At 56.2% G+C, this 16296-nt stretch overlaps 7 protein-coding genes across 7 annotated transcripts; 4 read left to right on the top strand and 3 right to left on the bottom strand.

Annotated features, from left to right (window-relative positions):
* Nucleotides 1-222: 222 nt before the first annotated feature.
* Nucleotides 223-3783, top strand: BO97DRAFT_282987 (basic helix-loop-helix domain-containing protein). Its single transcript, XM_025691083.1, has 2 exons — nt 223-491; nt 580-3783. Exon 2 carries the CDS (start codon nt 674-676, stop codon nt 3638-3640), a length of 2967 nt encoding a protein of 988 aa, XP_025553475.1. The 5' UTR covers nt 223-491; nt 580-673; the 3' UTR covers nt 3641-3783.
* A 2062-nt stretch (nt 3784-5845) lies between these two features.
* On the top strand, nt 5846-8238 carry BO97DRAFT_386873 (ferric reductase family protein; the record flags this gene model as incomplete). The annotated part of the gene is made up of 6 exons (XM_025693555.1): nt 5846-6684; nt 6738-6802; nt 6859-7044; nt 7103-7502; nt 7557-7718; nt 7799-8238. Exons 1-6 carry the CDS (start codon nt 6063-6065, stop codon nt 8236-8238), a joined length of 1875 nt encoding a protein of 624 aa, XP_025553474.1. The 5' UTR covers nt 5846-6062.
* Nucleotides 8239-8540: 302 nt separating this feature from the next.
* BO97DRAFT_441777 (agmatinase) lies at nt 8541-10357 on the bottom strand (the record flags this gene model as incomplete). The annotated part of the gene is made up of 9 exons (XM_025698202.1): nt 10071-10357; nt 9823-10017; nt 9606-9759; nt 9526-9549; nt 9452-9473; nt 9357-9399; nt 9079-9307; nt 8799-8965; nt 8541-8576 (listed from the first exon to the last, which is right to left on the bottom strand). Exons 1-9 carry the CDS (start codon nt 10326-10328, stop codon nt 8541-8543), a joined length of 1128 nt encoding a protein of 375 aa, XP_025553473.1. The 5' UTR covers nt 10329-10357.
* A 216-nt stretch (nt 10358-10573) lies between these two features.
* Nucleotides 10574-11581, top strand: BO97DRAFT_365275 (GAF domain-containing protein). Its single transcript, XM_025692572.1, has 4 exons — nt 10574-10651; nt 10702-10811; nt 10964-11300; nt 11409-11581. Exons 1-4 carry the CDS (start codon nt 10649-10651, stop codon nt 11517-11519), a joined length of 561 nt encoding a protein of 186 aa, XP_025553472.1. The 5' UTR covers nt 10574-10648; the 3' UTR covers nt 11520-11581.
* Nucleotides 11582-11583: 2 nt separating this feature from the next.
* BO97DRAFT_365272 (putative NAD+ kinase Utr1) lies at nt 11584-14076 on the bottom strand. The gene is made up of 2 exons (XM_025692571.1): nt 12396-14076; nt 11584-12339 (listed from the first exon to the last, which is right to left on the bottom strand). The coding sequence occupies exons 1-2, from the start codon at nt 13861-13863 to the stop codon at nt 11825-11827; spliced, it is 1983 nt and encodes a 660-aa protein (XP_025553471.1). The 5' UTR covers nt 13864-14076; the 3' UTR covers nt 11584-11824.
* Nucleotides 14077-14288: 212 nt separating this feature from the next.
* Nucleotides 14289-14994, top strand: BO97DRAFT_282877 (uncharacterized protein). Its single transcript, XM_025691082.1, has one exon. The coding sequence runs from the start codon at nt 14560-14562 to the stop codon at nt 14926-14928; it is 369 nt and encodes a 122-aa protein (XP_025553470.1). The 5' UTR covers nt 14289-14559; the 3' UTR covers nt 14929-14994.
* A 66-nt stretch (nt 14995-15060) lies between these two features.
* On the bottom strand, nt 15061-15900 carry BO97DRAFT_340745 (putative exosome complex subunit Rrp46; the record flags this gene model as incomplete). The annotated part of the gene is made up of 2 exons (XM_025691611.1): nt 15061-15474; nt 15565-15900. 2 exons carry the CDS (start codon nt 15898-15900, stop codon nt 15061-15063), a joined length of 750 nt encoding a protein of 249 aa, XP_025553469.1.
* Nucleotides 15901-16296: the final 396 nt, after the last annotated feature.

Raw genomic sequence — 16296 nt, 5'->3', positions numbered from 1 at the left:
CTCTCCCTCCAACACTGATTGCCTGCCATCTTCGTTATCAATCAGTAAAATAGGCACCAACGGACGATCCGGTCAGAATTTTGTCCCACCGGGGGACCCAAAGTCCTCGAACCACTCATCGCGCCTTAACCCGCCGCGCCCCCCATCCCCCCTCCCCCCCCAACCGCTCGATAAGATCGAAAGGGGAAGGGAAGAACACCCCGGCACATGTCCAGACACTCACGGGGTTTCTGCTACTAGCCAGATCTTTATTCCTCACTCAACTCACCTTCCTGCTCCCTGCAACTTCCTATCCACAAACCTCCGCGCTCTCGTAGACTGCTGGTTCTCACCCACTGTCCCTACTGTCTTCATCCGACTATCGCCATCATCGATTGTCCCTAGGGGACTCCACCGTTCTCAAATCTTAGCTTGTTTAGCGCGCTGGCTCAACTTCGCCTTGCACGACTCAACCCGCACCTAGCCGGCTCCTGATCACACACCTCTCCCAGGTATGCACTTTCATACGGTGTCAACCTCCATGGCCTTGTCGTCGTGACCGCCGCCAATTGCTGGTGCTTGCTGCTGACACGAGTTCAGGCGAAAGCTTGGAGATTACCGCTTGTGGTACATCGCCACCGGCCTTGACTGACTCCTCTGCATTGCATGGTCCCGGCCCTGGCCGCTGGACAAGATGGCAATGCCCAGCATGGGGAGCGACTTCCAGCTCTTCTCCCCTAATAACAACAAGAGGAATTCAAGAGACTCACAGGCCGAGTCCATGTCCTTCGCCCCGTCCTCCACAGACGAGGCTACCCAGGATTGGACACAATGGATGCGATGGGATGATCAAGGCTTCGCGGAGGGCGTCAAAGAGCTCTCCCAGTCACCCTTCGACTTAGCATTCACCTCACCCAACACATCCACGGGCAACCCCAGCACCGGTTTCCTCAACAAATCCGAATTCTCTCCCGACATCTCTCTCGACTGCACTGGTCTACCCTTTGACTCATTCTTTGATCGCGGCTACAATAGCATGACCAACTCCAAGGGCGACTCGAGCGGAGCAGAGATGCCCTCTACCCTGTCGACGGCAGCATGCTCACCACTGTCACCAGACGGGATCACTCGAAAGCGCAAGTCGGGCAGTGACGATGACGGCTCAACCGTGAGTGGCATCATGCCAACCGGGAAGAAAATGCCGGCCAAGAAGCGAGCCCACAATGTCATCGAGAAGCGGTACCGCGCCAATCTCAACGACAAGATTGCCGAGCTGAGAGACAGCGTGCCTAGTCTGCGAGCCTCAAAGAATGCAGCCGGCAACATGATCGATGATGACGAAGGCGAGGGCGTCACTCCTGCCAGCAAGCTCAACAAGGCGTCCATCCTATCAAAGGCCACAGAATACATTCGCCACCTGGAAATCCGCAACAAACGACTCGAAGAGGAAAACACCGCCCTCAAGAATCGACTACGTCTCGCAGACAAGGCTGCCGAGCAAATGATCACATCCGCTGCCTCCGTTTCATCGCCCAGCAACTACACCGAGTCCGGGGCAAGCTCATCCCCGAGTGTGTTCTCACAGGTTGAGGATTCACCCAGTGATCATTCTCCCACATCGCTGCATCCGCCCGAAGGGATGATGAAGGTGCCGGATGCCTTCAAGCGTCTCCGGGACGAGGCAGCTGCCAAGAACAACGCTTTCTCCCAGTCGTACATCCAGTATCCCAGCGGCAGCGGCAGCAGCAGCAACGGAGCCACGCAGAGTGGCGGAGGCCGGAAACGGTCGTACTACCCCAACAAGTATATGCTTGGCGCTCTCGCTGGCCTCATGGTCATCGAGGGCTTGGGCAGTGAAAAGGAATCTGACTCGACCGCCAAGGGACTGCTAGCGGTGCCCGTCAACTTGTTGAGCAGCGGCCTGCAAAATCCGACCTTCAAGTACTGGCTGGCGATGGCCCGCAGTTTCTGGTACTCATGGCACGCCCGAGCCATCTCGCATTTCCTCATCCTTGCCACCCTGGTCGTCGGTAGCGCATTCGTGGTCTTTGTCTACCTCTTCAACGCCGGGCCCAAACATCAACCAGGCTCGTCCAAGACTGCGGTCATGTCCGATGCCTCTCTGTCTTCATCAAGCTTCCGACGCCAAGCATGGTTGACCAGCATTCAGCAAGTCGGCGTTCCCCGCCACCGGTTTTTCCGCGAGTGGTATGTGGTGACTTCGCGCTGTTTCGAGTATGTGCTACGGTGTCTTCTGGGCTGGAAGCTGTACTCTTCCATCACCGGAGTTACCGTGGAGGACGACAAGGGTCGAGTGAAGTCATGGGATATTGCCATTGATGCACAGCTGGCTGGGGGCGATCCCGAGATCAGCAAGAGCCGACTGGTACTCACCATTTTCGCGGCAGGAACCTTGCCTCGCAGTCCAATGAGGATGATGCTCAAGGCACTGCATTGCCGTATCTTACTCTGGCGAGTCGGTGTTCCCGGATCGTGGACGTTTCAAGTCTCCAACGATGTTGCTCGATCGTTAGCAGGCTACCAATGGGATCTTGCCCGAAAAATGCACGCAGCTATGCCGAAAGATCATCCCGATGCGCTGCCCAGTCATTTGGCTGCTTTACTGCAGCTCGACTGCGATGAGGTCATGATTGACACTGTCGTGCAGCGAGCCGCCAATCTCACCTGGAACCGCTCCCCCCAAGAGGGGGCTGATGACGATGAGGCCCTACTGGATGTTGTGGAGGAAGATCCAGCTATTCGATCCTCCCTCGACGCCCTTGCAGCCTGGTGGTCAAGTCACATCTTGCAGCGCGCACTGCTTCGATACTTTGAGGCTAGCTCTGGTGGGCCTGATGCGAAGAAGAGCCGTGATTTGTTTAAGACCAAGATCAAGATCGCTTTGGACGTCGCTCCCCAGCCGTCTGCCGCTCATACCCGCGCTTTGGTAATGAAGGCGGTCTTCTTCGACCAAGACCGTGCCGCGAACATCGGGGCGGTCCTGGCAGCGCTACCCAAGGACAAAGGGAAGAGTAAGCAAAGTCAAGTGTGCAACTTCCTAGATTCGTCACTCCCAGTCTCGGTGCGGGATGAGATCGCCATATCCGTCCGCTGTGCCATGATTGCGGCCATCTTTACGGCACGAATCACGGGTGACACCTCTCTCCCCGCAACTTTCACCATCCAGAAAGCCATCACATGGTTCAATCAGCTACCCCTCGATCCTGTGGATTTGACCCTTATCGGATTTGCCTCGGTCTACCATCTGTTGCATGTTCTGGCTTCAGACACTGATTACCTCTCTTCTTCTGAGTCATCGCCCTCGACCCCCGCGTCCAGAAGCTCGACACCGTCGTCGCTTTGCTCCGATGACGAAGCTCACGACAAACCCCGCTTCTCCCCGAAGCAACCCGTTTCGCCTCAGTCCATCCCCAACCTGAGCCGTGTTGCATCCGAGCTGATGTACTGGGCACGCAATGCCTACAACCCCGCATTCTACGGTTTCACCCCTCAACTGGTGAAGGTGATTGAGAATGAATGCACATCACTATGCCGTAGTGCTGGGGTCGACGTGGCCGACTATTCGTCCGTTCGGGCTGCGAAGACCAAAGCCAAGCAGGTCAAGGAAAAGAAGAAGAAGAGACACTCCAGGCGGGCTTGACTTGCCACGTGCTCCGGGAGTGCAAGGGATCCAAAGGATGCCTCTCTCAAAGCTATTTTGTCGGAGCTTGGGTCTTCCCCATCTATGATGGCAGGGCCTGCGGCCTGGAGCCAAGCAGTTGCTGGATGATGGGAACTTGCATTTCCGAATACACGCTTTCTCCAATATCACCGTTACGTTACATCTCACGAATTGGCCACCAATGGTCTTCAGTCGATACAATACCACATGTACATGTTTTCTGTTTGAATTGTAATGGCGCATATCGCTTACATGGAGGGATAAATGAATTGGAGGGTTGTTCAGTCTAGGGAGTCTGTGTTTCCGGGTTTACGCAATCAATACCTCCCTCAGTCTTTGGGATCGAACCGATCAAGGCACAAAATCTATCACTGTTTTCGCTTTTTGTTCATAATGCTTAATAACCAGTTCATTCTTACGACATACCGACATGCCCTACGCACCTTGGAAGTCCTCCCGGTGGATAGCATTTCCATAGAAATTCGTCGTCTCAAAGATTATCTTGTACAACGATTGTTACAGCGCATCTGGTCGGCTTCGTGTTGACTGTGTCTGTCTTGCTTCCCCTGTGCTTTCGTCCTGGGTGTCGGAGCGTCCGGGACAACGAACTCTGATCTCCAAGATCACTTTAAAGTCGACCCACGCGGCACATACCATGTACTCACGTCTGGCCAGGGTTCAGGTACTGCCTTTGATGTGAAACATCAGTCCTATTGTCGCTGACTGAAACCCTCTGGTCGAGCTTGAACGGCGAAGTCAAATAATTCTCCGGAGGAACGGCAAATCGCCTTTGATGGAGATGATCGCATGGACAACTAATTCATCATAGTCTGATACTGGCTCTGATTTCCGCTGCCTTGCTTTCTCGCCCGGTTGCCATGTGCGGCCTAAAAGACAGGAAATGTCCAAGATAGAGACAGGCGATGACAGCACAGCCTGACTGACGCTGATGGCAGCACGACTCTCGTGACTCTCTACCTGGGCTATAAGGACGAGAAACCACCGTGGCATCGAAGCCGGCCCTGGTCGATGGAGGTCTAGACATTACCTCTTCAAGGGACTCTGCCAGTCATGATGACATGCGGGTTCGTGCAGCGGTTGCCCTAAGCGGGTGGGAACAATGCCTCCCTTCCCGACGTTACAAAATGTCTTCCACGCCAAAGACAGCCTGAGCACACGATGCAACAATGTTACCTGATCGAAGGAAGATCTTTCGCTGCTCAGCTCGTTGAGTCATTGCTCATTACCTAATCTCTTGTGCGTCGATGGCATGACGTCAATCATTTTTTGCTCTCAGCCTGTGTACTCCGCCCTAGGGATGCGGGCAGCCTCTCGATCCACCCGAAAGGGGTTGCAACCAGAAGCGCGGGCTCGAACTTTCAGAGCTGCTATGAACGCGTGCCTACCTAGACGAGGGGTCGGCTTTCAAAGTGAGTGGTGGAATGTTGGGAGAACGAGAGTTCTGTTCAGTGTGCAGCAGCAGTCAGAACATCGTCCAGCTCGCATGAACAGGTTATGACAGCGCCTTGTCGTCAACCTGAACGTCATACGCAGCTCTTCACCCTGGCTACAAGTCAACAGAAACCTGAAATTCCGCAAAGACTGAGGCAGAGCGAGCTTCGACTGGGAAAGGGAAGTGGGAAGGGCATCGCTCGGGATAGGGCGGATGCAGCGCACACGCACCCTCGTTTCCGCTTTCAGTGCTGCCGTTTCATCGCCCCCGCAAACACGCTTACTGCTTCAACTGACGGATGCCAAATGCTTGCAGACCCAACCATGGATCGTCGAGCTAAGCAGCTTAGGGTTAACCGGGCAATCTGCCGGCTGAGCGTACCTGTCGGCTATGCCAGGTCCAGCGACCCTTCGAGGTTGGTCCCGGCGAATCAAGGGGCAGCACCCATTCCACGGAAACTCAATCCCCACACGTTCTGAGGTTGCAATGCCCTTTCGGCTGCGCGACTTTTGCTGCTGCGCTTTTCCGTTGCATGAAAGCGCTGAAGTCAATGCGGCAGTCTGTCCTGCTCTCTGTCTCTGTCTCTCTCCCTGTCTGGACGGTATCATCGCACATACAATGGCCCCCGCCTGCTGCCCTCTCCCTCACCTCCATAAGCGTCAAGGGCGATGGATGACGGCATAGTTATGAATAGCCCTATGCAGCCGCTTGCACGTCATGACAGTCATGATTCTAGATTCACAGGATGTGCTGGTATATGTAGTAGACTACCGGCGCTTTCCCGGTTTGAGTACTGGTTCGATCTGAGGCCTTTCGCTGATCTTTTAGCGAAAGTGCACACGCTCCATCTGCTCCCCAACCCTCGCTCCCTCGCTCCCTCCCACCACCACCACCAACACCACCACACACTCAATCCTTCCAAAACGGCGATCCTTTAGCTACGGCACCATGGGGGTAGACTATCATGATCCGGGCCAACCGCGTCTTCGAGATGTTCATCCCCCAATGCGGCTTGCCCTGGCGACGCCGATCTTCATTTTCGCGGGCGGGGTGTTCGTGCTCTTCGTCGGTAACATGTACATACAACTCCAACATCGCCGGCGATTACGTCGGATACTCGAGAGTGAGGACGACGAGCAAGATCAGCACGCGCGGAGCGGTGCGCTCTCGGCCATGCTCAACAAACATGTCTTCTATGCGCCGCTGCTGTCGACTCGGCATAGTCGCGAGTTTCGGATCGGGTGCTGTCACATGGGGATCATCCCGCTGCGGTTCGAGGCCATTCTATTGGTGGTATATATGGCGTTGAATGGGATCTTCTTCGTGGCGACGGTTGACTGGTGGGCCCACTGGGAGGAGGTGATGTACCAGCTGCAGTATACGACCGGCACGCTGGCCGTCTTGAATCTGCCGGGATTGATCCTCGCCGCCGGCCGCAACAATCCGTTGATCCCGCTGCTGGGCATCAAGTTCGATACGTTCAATCTGATTCATCGGTGGGCCGGGCGACTGATCGTCGGAGCGTCGATCTTGCATGTTGTCTTGGCGATTATTCCCCGACAGAGGGAGCGTAAGTGCAGTCGCTGTATGAGTACGGGCGTAAGCCAAGCTAACAGTCAATAGTGGGTAGCTTGTCTGCCATGGCGTATGTTGTGTGGACTACCCCATTCTTCATCTATGGTATGACGGTAGGTCACACTGGCATTTACACTTCCAGTGGGCGGTACCGCTGACATTGTGCCAGGCGTTCATCGCATTCGCGGCCATTCTCATCCAGTCGATCTCGCCCATCCGACATGCCTTCTACGAAGCGTTCCTGCATTTACATATCCTGCTGGCCATTGCAGCGTTGGTGGGACTGTGGTATCACTTGCGCGGCATGTCGCAACAGACGGCGATTCTGGTGACGCTGATCCTGTGGGGGTTTGATGTAAGCCTTTTTCTCTACACTATGAGCTTCGTCCTCGGACTAACTAGCCACGATGCAGCGAGCTGCACGACTGGGGATCATCATCTGGCGCAACGTAGGCAAGCAACGCACGACGGCCACCGTCGAGCTGCTCCCCGGAGACGTGGCGCGCGTCAGCGTCGCGCTCGCGCGCCCCTGGACCTTCAAAGCCGGCCAGTACATGTACCTGTACCTGCCATCGCTGGGACTGTGGACCTCGCACCCGTTCTCCGTGGCGTGGACGGCGTCCGACCACAACGTACTGACCGAGAAGCGGAGCTCCAACGACTCGATCAACCGCCTCCTGGGCGGACCGCAGCAGACCACGATGTCGTTCCTGATCAAGCGCCGCGACGGCTTCACGGGGAAGCTGTTGTCGAAGGTGCACAAGTCGTGCGACGGGAAGTTCCAGGCCACGGCGCTCGCCGAGGGGCCCTTCGGTACGTTTCGCCTGTCTGTTGCGTCCAGCACCATAAAAACTAATTCCCGTGTAGGCAGCCTCCACTCGCTCGCCTCCTACGGCACGGTCCTCCTAGTCGCAGGCGGCATCGGCATCACGCACCCGATGTCATACCTGCACGAGTTCGTAAATGGAATTACCTCGCAGACGCAGGCAGTGCGTCGGGTGACTTTAGTCTGGGTGATTCGGAGCTTAGGTGCGTTTCATGCCCCCCCCCCCCCTATAACCCCAAGCTCAACCCCCGCTTCCCACCTACTAATTCTGTAAAATAAAAAGACCACCTAACCTGGATCCAACCCTGGATGACCTCCCTCCTGACGCACCCCGCCCTGCAAATGGCCGCAACCCTGCAGAGCGAAACCAAAACCAAGCGCGAATCCTACTTCCAATTCCCGGACTTTTACCTATCCGTCCAGATTTACCTGTCTTCTGCCGCCCGATCCTCCTCTTCTGGCTTCGGAGACACCAGTAGTCCCGAAGACTTCCTGCCCGAGGAATCCCCCTGGACCGCCACGGCCGCCGTACCGGTGCATATCTGCCACGGGAAACCGTGTTTCGGGGAGATTGTGGAGGTCGAGATGGCGCAGCAGGTCGGCGCCATGGCGGTTAGTATTTGTGGGCCCGGCGGGATGGGGGATGATGTGCGGGAGACGGTAAGGCGGGTGCAGGGGAGGGGGCTCCGGGTGGATTTGTTTGAGGAAAGTTTCTCTTGGTGATCTACCTCCCTTTTTCTTTCTTTCTTTCTTTCTTATTCTTTCTTTGGGTGTGGAGTTTAGGGGATAGGGCTGGGTATAGGGGTTGGGCTGGGTTGATTGGGGATTGGGTCTCTTTGGTTTGGGGTTCTATTGGGTAGGAGTTTTGGTTAGCGATGAGTTTTATCTTACTTTGTATTTATGCTGTGAGCAAGGGGTAGACAATATATTCTTTTACTTTTATTTTTTTTGGCCGTGGGTTCTGGTTCCGGTTCTGGGTTGGGGGTTGATGATTAAGTCTGTCGTGGTAGTGCCGGTAATGTGGTCTATTTAGAGTATATGGTGTAGCTGTAGGTTCCCTTCTGCCTATGTGGTCAGGTCAAATATGTATAGCTGTAGAATTTATTCTAGGTATATGCGTCTGGCACACTCCTTGGAGTATGTGTATGATATGTGCAGATCTACGCTGTACAGTAGACTCACTCCATCTAATTTACTCTGTCTTCATCAACCTCCCTCTCCCCCCCCCCCCCCCCTTCCCTCCTTTTCTGCCCCAACGTCCTTTGTCCCTTTTCCCCCTTTACCCCCCGCCCCCCCCCCGCCGCAGCCAGCGGCGTCGCCCCCCCCGCCGTATCATAGATAGGCGCCACCTCGACCACATCCGCGCCGATAACAGGTAACCCGCGCAGGGCGTCGATTATCGTCAGGAGTTCGCGGGTGGAGAAGCCTCCTGGTTCGGAGGTGCCGGTTGCTTTATTTACAGTGAGTTAGCACTACGGTCAACATCGGGGTTATGCAGAGGGCCGACCCGGGGTCCTATTTGGTTATGTCTGCTGGGTTGGGTTAATGCAGGGTGATACATACCAGGAGCGAAAGCCGGATCCAGCACGTCAATATCCACGGAGATATACACTCTGCTCCCGCCGACGCGGGCCTTGATCTGCTCGACCATCGCGTTAACTCCCAGGCGGTCGACGTCGCGAGCGGTCAGGATCTCGAAGCCGCAGCGGAGGTCGTTGCGCAGGTCTGCGCCTTTCGGCCGGATGACCGGGGCGCGGATGCCGACGTGGATGGAGGTGTTGCGGATTAGGCCCTGATTCTTTAGTTTGGATGTTAGGGGGCGGGCTGGGTTGGGGGGTTACCTCTTCGTGCGCGAGGTGCAGGAAGGTGCCGTGGTTGACGCCTCTAGGTCTGTGGTCAGTCAAGTGTCTTGGTCGAGAGCGGATAAGTTACGCACGCGTAATGCGAGATGCCGCCGCCTAGCAATTGTTAATGAACTTGCTTGTATTGATTGATGATAAGGGATATTACCTAGAACCTCAGGGTCCCATGTATCTGCCATCATATATCAGCATATTATATTCCCGGTTGGTCTGGTTGCCGAGGTATACCGATATGACTATCAAAATGAATCACCGACACCGGCCCCCAATTCTCATACGTCGACCGCAGCGCCGACAGCGTCGTGGTATGGTCTCCGCCCAGCGTGATGATGCGCGGCGACTGGCCCAGATGCGTGGCATTCGTGCGGCGGTTCGAGATCACCTGCATTGACACTCGCACTTAGTATGTTGTGTACGGCACGGTCTGAAAGAACTACAGCCCCACCTTATGCGCCAAATCCAACTGCTTCAATGCAACCGTATTGTCCAGCCATGTCAATGGCGCGTCGCCGCAGTCCACTAGCTTCGCCCAGCTCTCGAACACATTCTCCCCCGTGTAGATGTCGTAGCCGCCCAGACGGCGGGAGCCGAGTCGGATGCCTTTGGGGCCGAAGCGTGCGCCGGGGCGGCCAGTTACGGCCTGTTGCTTTCAATTAGTTTCGCTGGTGCTGGCTGGGGTTGGTGGGGGCGGACCGTGTCGAAGGGGGCGCCTAGGAAGGCGATGTCGAATTTTGTGTCCTCGTCGGCGATGCAATTGGCGTAGGGAAGATTGGCGAAGGTGGTGAGGCCGGAGAATTGGCTACCGGTGACGATGTCGATTGGGTGGTTGATATTGTGGTCGTTGTTGAGGAGTGCGTACTGGTTGGTGGGGTTGATGGCGGCGATGGGGGGGAAGGTGATTTCCCGGGCGGACGCTGCGGTGGCAGCGATAAGAGGGAGGGACCAGTGCATCTTGAACCTGGGCCTGAATTGAATTGAAGTGTTGAAACCGATGCAGACAGTCAATGGTTGGTTAGATACACCAGGTGATAGACAGGAACTTATACTTGATAGTGGATAGATAAGAAGCGCATCCGAGGCAGGTCCGGTCCCTGGATGGACTTGCCCAAAGCAGTAAGGGCTGTCTTCCCCCCACATGCTAAGCCGATCTCCGAATCTCCACCGGCCATTTTCTTTTTCCCCTCGGCTCGTTTCGCGTCATCGCCTCAGCTTCAACCACTCCGGCAGTACCTCAATCAACTTTCCCGGTGTATATCTTCAATCCCAACACCATGGTCCGTCCATTCCTTTGCATCTATGATCCAGCCTCACTAACCCAACCCAGCCCCACGCCGACTCCTCCTACTTCGGCCCCAATGCCTCCAAAGACGAAGTCTACGCGCAAGTCGTCGACCAAGCCCGCGGTCTAGTCTACGGCCAGCGCAACTGGGTATAGTTCCTAGTTCCTACCTCCTCTCCTTACTCAACCCTACACAACCTATGCAATTAACCACTAACCACTGAACTCAACCCCAAAAACAGGTCAGGTACGTCCCCCTCCCCGCAAACCCCCCAATGCAAACCAAACTAACAAATACAAAAAAAAGCAACTTCTCCAACATCGCCTCCCTCCTCTGGCACGCCTACGCCGCGCTCCCTTCCCCATCTTCCTCCGTAAACTGGGCCGGCTTCTACATCCGCAGCGACAAGTTCCCGATCTCCGCCCCCAGCAACAACGAAACCACCCCCAAGAAACTCCTGCTAGGTCCCTTCCAAGGCCGTCCCGCATGTCAGGAGATCCGCTTCGGAAAGGGCGTCTGCGGTACCGCGGCCGAGAAGCGCGAGACGGTCGTCGTGCCGGATGTGCATGAGTTCCCGGGCCATATTGCTTGTGATGCGAGTAGTCGGAGTGAGATTGTTGTGCCGGTTTTGGTGGGTGGGGAGGTATGTATCTTTCCCCCTTGGGGTTGAGGTTGGATTTGGGGGTGAAGGAGGGCTTGGGGCCCGGTTGGGATCGGTTGGCTAATTGTTTCTCTTGGGGTGGGGGTGTAGACGATTGCGATTATTGATGTCGATTGTACGGAGCCGAATGGGTTTGATGAGGTTGATCGGAAATATCTTGAGGTGTTGGCGGGGTTGCTTGCTGAGTGCTGTGATTGGTAGATGGTATATGGTATACGGTGTTGTTGGGGCTGGGGTTGGGGTTGGGGTATATAGATGTGAGGGTATAGAAGTCATGTTGGTATAATTTCTGTGTCTCTGCTCGAGATATCACATTGATTCCCGCATGGGAATACCCATTAATCCCAAAGTCTATAAAGCTAGTAGTATATCAACCGACATTCGCGCTGAAAGTATACGCGAGAAAAAGCAATGGCTCTGTATGTCTCTGTGTGTGAAAACCCTGTATGTATATCCTGACCAACTCCGAAAGAAAAGTCCCGTATAACTTTCCTCAAGCAAAACTTCTACATGCTCAGCATGCTCATCTGCCGCTTCATCGGGCTGGTCGAGCCCGCGTCCCCGTCCTCACTGGGTCCCAGCCCACTGTCCGTGCCGGCCAGCCCGGCGTCGGTGTCGATGTCCCACTCGTCCTCGTCCTCGTCATCGGCGCCATCCGCCCCGTCCACCACTAACGCCGCCGACCAGCTCTTCTGCACCGCCCCGCGCGTGTTCCACCGCAGCGCGCGCTGCACGCTCTGGAACCACTCGCCGCTACCGGACACCACGGTCGGGAACGGGTACTGGCTCGCCTCGACCGTCACGTAGTCGCCCTGTCGCAGTTCCACCCGGCCCTTGCCGTCGAAGGAGCAGTAGGCCGTGGAGCGCGACCCCGGCGGCACCGCGATCCGCAGGAGGGAGGTGTCGGAGAGGACCATCGGCCGGAAGGATAGAGTGTGCGGGCAGATCGGCGTGAGGAGGATGCCGGGGATGGAGGGGTGGATCAGGGAGCCGCCGGCGGAGAGGGAGTACGCGGTTGAGCCTGTTCGATATCATGTTAGCTTGAACGAAAGCGGTGAGGCGAGGGGCTGGGCTAACCTGTAGGGGTAGAGAAGATGCAGCCGTCAGCTTGGACGACGGTCAGCAGATCATTGTCGGCGTAGAGTTCGAGGTTGGACACATAGGGGGACGGGCCGCGGTCGATCACCAGCTCGTTCAGCACCTCGAATTGCTCGCCCTCCTCGACGGCGCCGGCCTCAGCGCCTTTGGTGCGGTCTTTCCGGAAGACGGTGCACGTGAAGCGCATGCGGAGGTTGACTCGCATGCCGACGTCGCCCATCACGGCATTCAGATGGTCTTTGTAGTTCTCGAACTCGAAATTCGTCAGGAAGCCCAGACTGCCCAGCGAGAAACAGAGAACGGGCGGCACGATGCGCTGGAAGAGCCACGAGGTAAACAGCACCGTCCCGTCCCCGCCTAGCGTCAGCACGAGATCGAATCGCTCCGGGCACGACCAGCACAGGTCCGGCGTCCAGTAGCGGAGCATGTCCTGGTACCGCGGGTCCTTCTCCAACAGCCCCTGCGCGTCGAACCGCTTCGAATTGCGCAGCTTGGCGTCCACGTAGACGTTGACCCCGATCTCGTTCCCGTACCGCGGCGTCGACAGGAGCCACTCCGCCAGCTCGCGCGTGAGGTGCACCAGGCTGTTGTCGCGCGCTTTGGTGACGATCATCACGGTCCGCACGGCGCGCTTGATCGGCCGCCGCTGCAACTGCTTGGACACCTCCCGCACGCCCGTCGCCGTCTGCACCAGCCGCGAGTGCGACAGCCACTCGTCATCTGTGATCTCCTCCAGCACTTTCTGGATGTTGACTGCGTCGTCGAACCGTTGGTGGAAGAAGCAGGGCGACTGCAGGGCCAGGCGGGCCGACGGGGCCGCCCAATCGACGTACGATCCGAGTTGTAGGTTGGAGAGAGCGGCCGACAGCTTCTGGGAGGAGTTGATCGATGCCCGACGCGTGGGCTCGTCGGAGGAATTGGGGTTGGGAGAATTCGTCGGCAGGAGCCCCAGGGAGGCCGCCAGCGGCATGTTGGGGTTTTGAGCGGAGATGGACGGTCGGGATGCGAGGGCTTTCAGGATGGTCTGCCGGGGGATCGAATCACTGGACAATGCGTTCCGCTGGTGGCCGGAGAAGGCCGCGGTCTGTCGCAGGTGTAGGAACGAGGGCGACGGAAGCGACGGCACTGCGGAGTCCTCGCGCGGGATCTCCGACGGTTGGCCGGTCTCGCGACGGCACTCGGCCAGTCCGGAAGTCGAATGATCGGTGTGAATTCCGCTCGCCGTCTCGGAGGGATCGATATTGAGGGCATAATCGCGCAGGAGCAGGGCTCCCACGGTGGCAGAGCGCTGGGTAGGCGGGCGCGCCGGAGAATCTGCTAGTGGTGGGGCTGCGGAGGGTGAGGAGGACAGGCCCGTCGGATCTGAGGGAGAGTTCGCGGCGCAAGAAGATCCGGGGGATGGTCGGGGGGGATTCATGGGGCCATGGTCAGGCGGGGGAGACGCCATGGACAGGTGTGTCAAGGAATGGTGAGAAATTTAAGGAGAGAGTTGAGTAGTGTCGGTGGGAGGGAGAGAGAGACAGGAAAAAAAAGAAAAGGGTCGACATTCACGAAGGGGGAGAGGAGGCGGGGGAGGGAGAGAGTGTCTTGGAACAACAACAACAATAATAATAATAATAATACTATGGGGACGGGGATGGAAAAATCAGGCCGAGTCCGGATGTAACGGGGTTTGCACGGGGTAAAAGGCAAGTCTGTAGAATCCGTGGAGGGAAATTAGACTAGAATCCCTAGACTAACAGAAAATAGCCCTCTGCAGCATCTAGCGTCGCGTTCGATGAGCTTCCACGAACAATGATTATTTTATGGGGAATTGAGATCGGGCTATTCATTGATGGAAGGTACTTAGTATTCCCTGCCAAGTCGGGCGGCCCTGAATGTAACTCCGCACCAGACAGTCATTCTTTGGGCACGATTTTTGTTCACTACCAGTTCATTCTATCTGGAGATAAGCGGAGTTTCCACCATGTACAACCGGACGTTTCTTGTCTTAACGTCAATTTGGTCTCTCAACCTGCGGACAACTTTGCGATGCGCCCTTTCAGAATGAATCGGAATTCTACAGTGCATGCATCTATTTGATTACCTCGCAATTGACTAGACTCCGCGCTCCACATGCATCTCTTGATTCGAACCCAGTCAGATGCTAAGAATACGAACCCCCAGCACACTGCAGCATCCCTTCCCCCACTGTGGCTTTTTCACTGAATATATGCCGTGTCACAGCACCATGTCCCACTCCCACCTCGGACAAATCCAGAAATGCACTGGTGCACGTCCCTCGCCTGGGAAAGTTGGAAGTCGGAGGTCTGGATGTTCGGCGCCGGTGCTTTTGATGACGATTCCTACGCAGGTTTCTCCTTCGTATCCACTAATGGAAGGCCATAGAAACTGCGCTCCTCGACGGGCGCCAAGACGCCCCGTGCACACTAGACCTCCGAAAGTAGTCCCGTTCAGAAAAGCCGACCCTGGGTTACTGGAAACAAACGGCTCCGATGAGAGGCACCGGTAGTCAAAAAAGGGTTCGGGAAAATCAGTCTGGAAGCGCAGTGCGTCCCCGGACCTCACAATTCCCAAATTTGAATCGTACCCACGAGTAGCAGCCTTCGGTAATTTTTCCGGTGTAGCAGTGTTAAGCCGATCATCAGGCAGCGTTGATCTTCCAATTGTAGTCACGGTACACCTGGTCCTCAACGGTCTCCCGCAAAGTCCCCTCCAGAGGCCGGCCATCGACGTCCTCCACCATCGCAACATCGCCGTCGGCGCTGACAAGCTGCGTTCCATGACAGATGGCCGAGGCGCGTTGACGCACCTTCTCCCATGTGTCAAAGTCAAAGGATCCTTGGCTCTCATTGAGCAGCAAATGGCCCTTGGAGGAGAATGCGAGGACGTGAACGGACTGCGCGGTGGCGGCATCCTCCGCGGAAGGTTCCCGGCGGATCTGACCCGAAGCGTCGACAGCGAGAACAGTGGCAGAGAAGGTCATGGACAAAGGGACGGAGGCTGATAAGAGAGCCAGAAGTGCCGTATGGAGAAGCGCGGGGAGCAGAACCAGATACTGGACGGAAGAGCCGATCACACTGCGTTAGTCGCTGACCAGTAAAGCCAATGGAGCACCTGTTCGTCGAAGTAAGGGAAAAGTACGTACCGGATCGCCTCTGCCGACACTTTCACCACCAATTACAGCCAGGGTGATGACCACCCCGCGACGAGGATAGCCTTTCTCGCGGCCCAGGATCACTCGTCCCAGGAGGGTCTTGATGATGCCCTCCACGTAGCGTTCTCCGACCCCCGCCGGAGCAGTGCCCGGTTTGACAAAAACTTCGATGGTCGCATCTTCGGGTTTGAGGGCGTCACGGCGACCGGGGAGCTCGACGGGTGCGTTGACGGAGCCTAGGATGTTGGACCCGGTCGAAGGGCATTGATAAGAAGCCGACCCATCGGCGCGATTGAGGGTGGAAAGAGTGGCAGATGGCGCAACCATGGTAGCTCAATTGATGGCGAGATAAGAAGGGAAAATGGCTGATGATGATGGGAGAGGTAGCTTGAATGAGGTTGTCGAGTTGTTGCAAGCGGGCAGGCGATTGTTGGAGCTTCCGCTGGGATTTTTTTGGGCGCGGAGTCGCATGACTGCGGGCTGGCCGCTGATTGGTCTGGCCCGGTTCTTTGAAGAAGTCGCCTTCAATCGTCGTATTTTAGGAGAATACTTTCAATTTTACCATTTAATTCTGCTCATGGTTATGAAATATACTCGGAAGGGAATATGGCAAAAGTCAAAAAGTGAGTGCCCATCGCGCATTGTAGCCTTCTGAGCAATGCTGCTGCTGCCTCATAGGTGTTATATATAAATGGCAGCAAAGAATTAATGAGGAATAGGAGG

This window comes from Aspergillus homomorphus (genome assembly GCF_003184865.1).
Source record: "Aspergillus homomorphus CBS 101889 unplaced genomic scaffold BO97scaffold_9, whole genome shotgun sequence".
NCBI lineage: Eukaryota > Fungi > Ascomycota > Eurotiomycetes > Eurotiales > Aspergillaceae > Aspergillus > Aspergillus homomorphus.
Note: the sequence above shows the minus strand (reverse complement) of the source record. Positions and strands in the feature narration are given on the sequence as shown.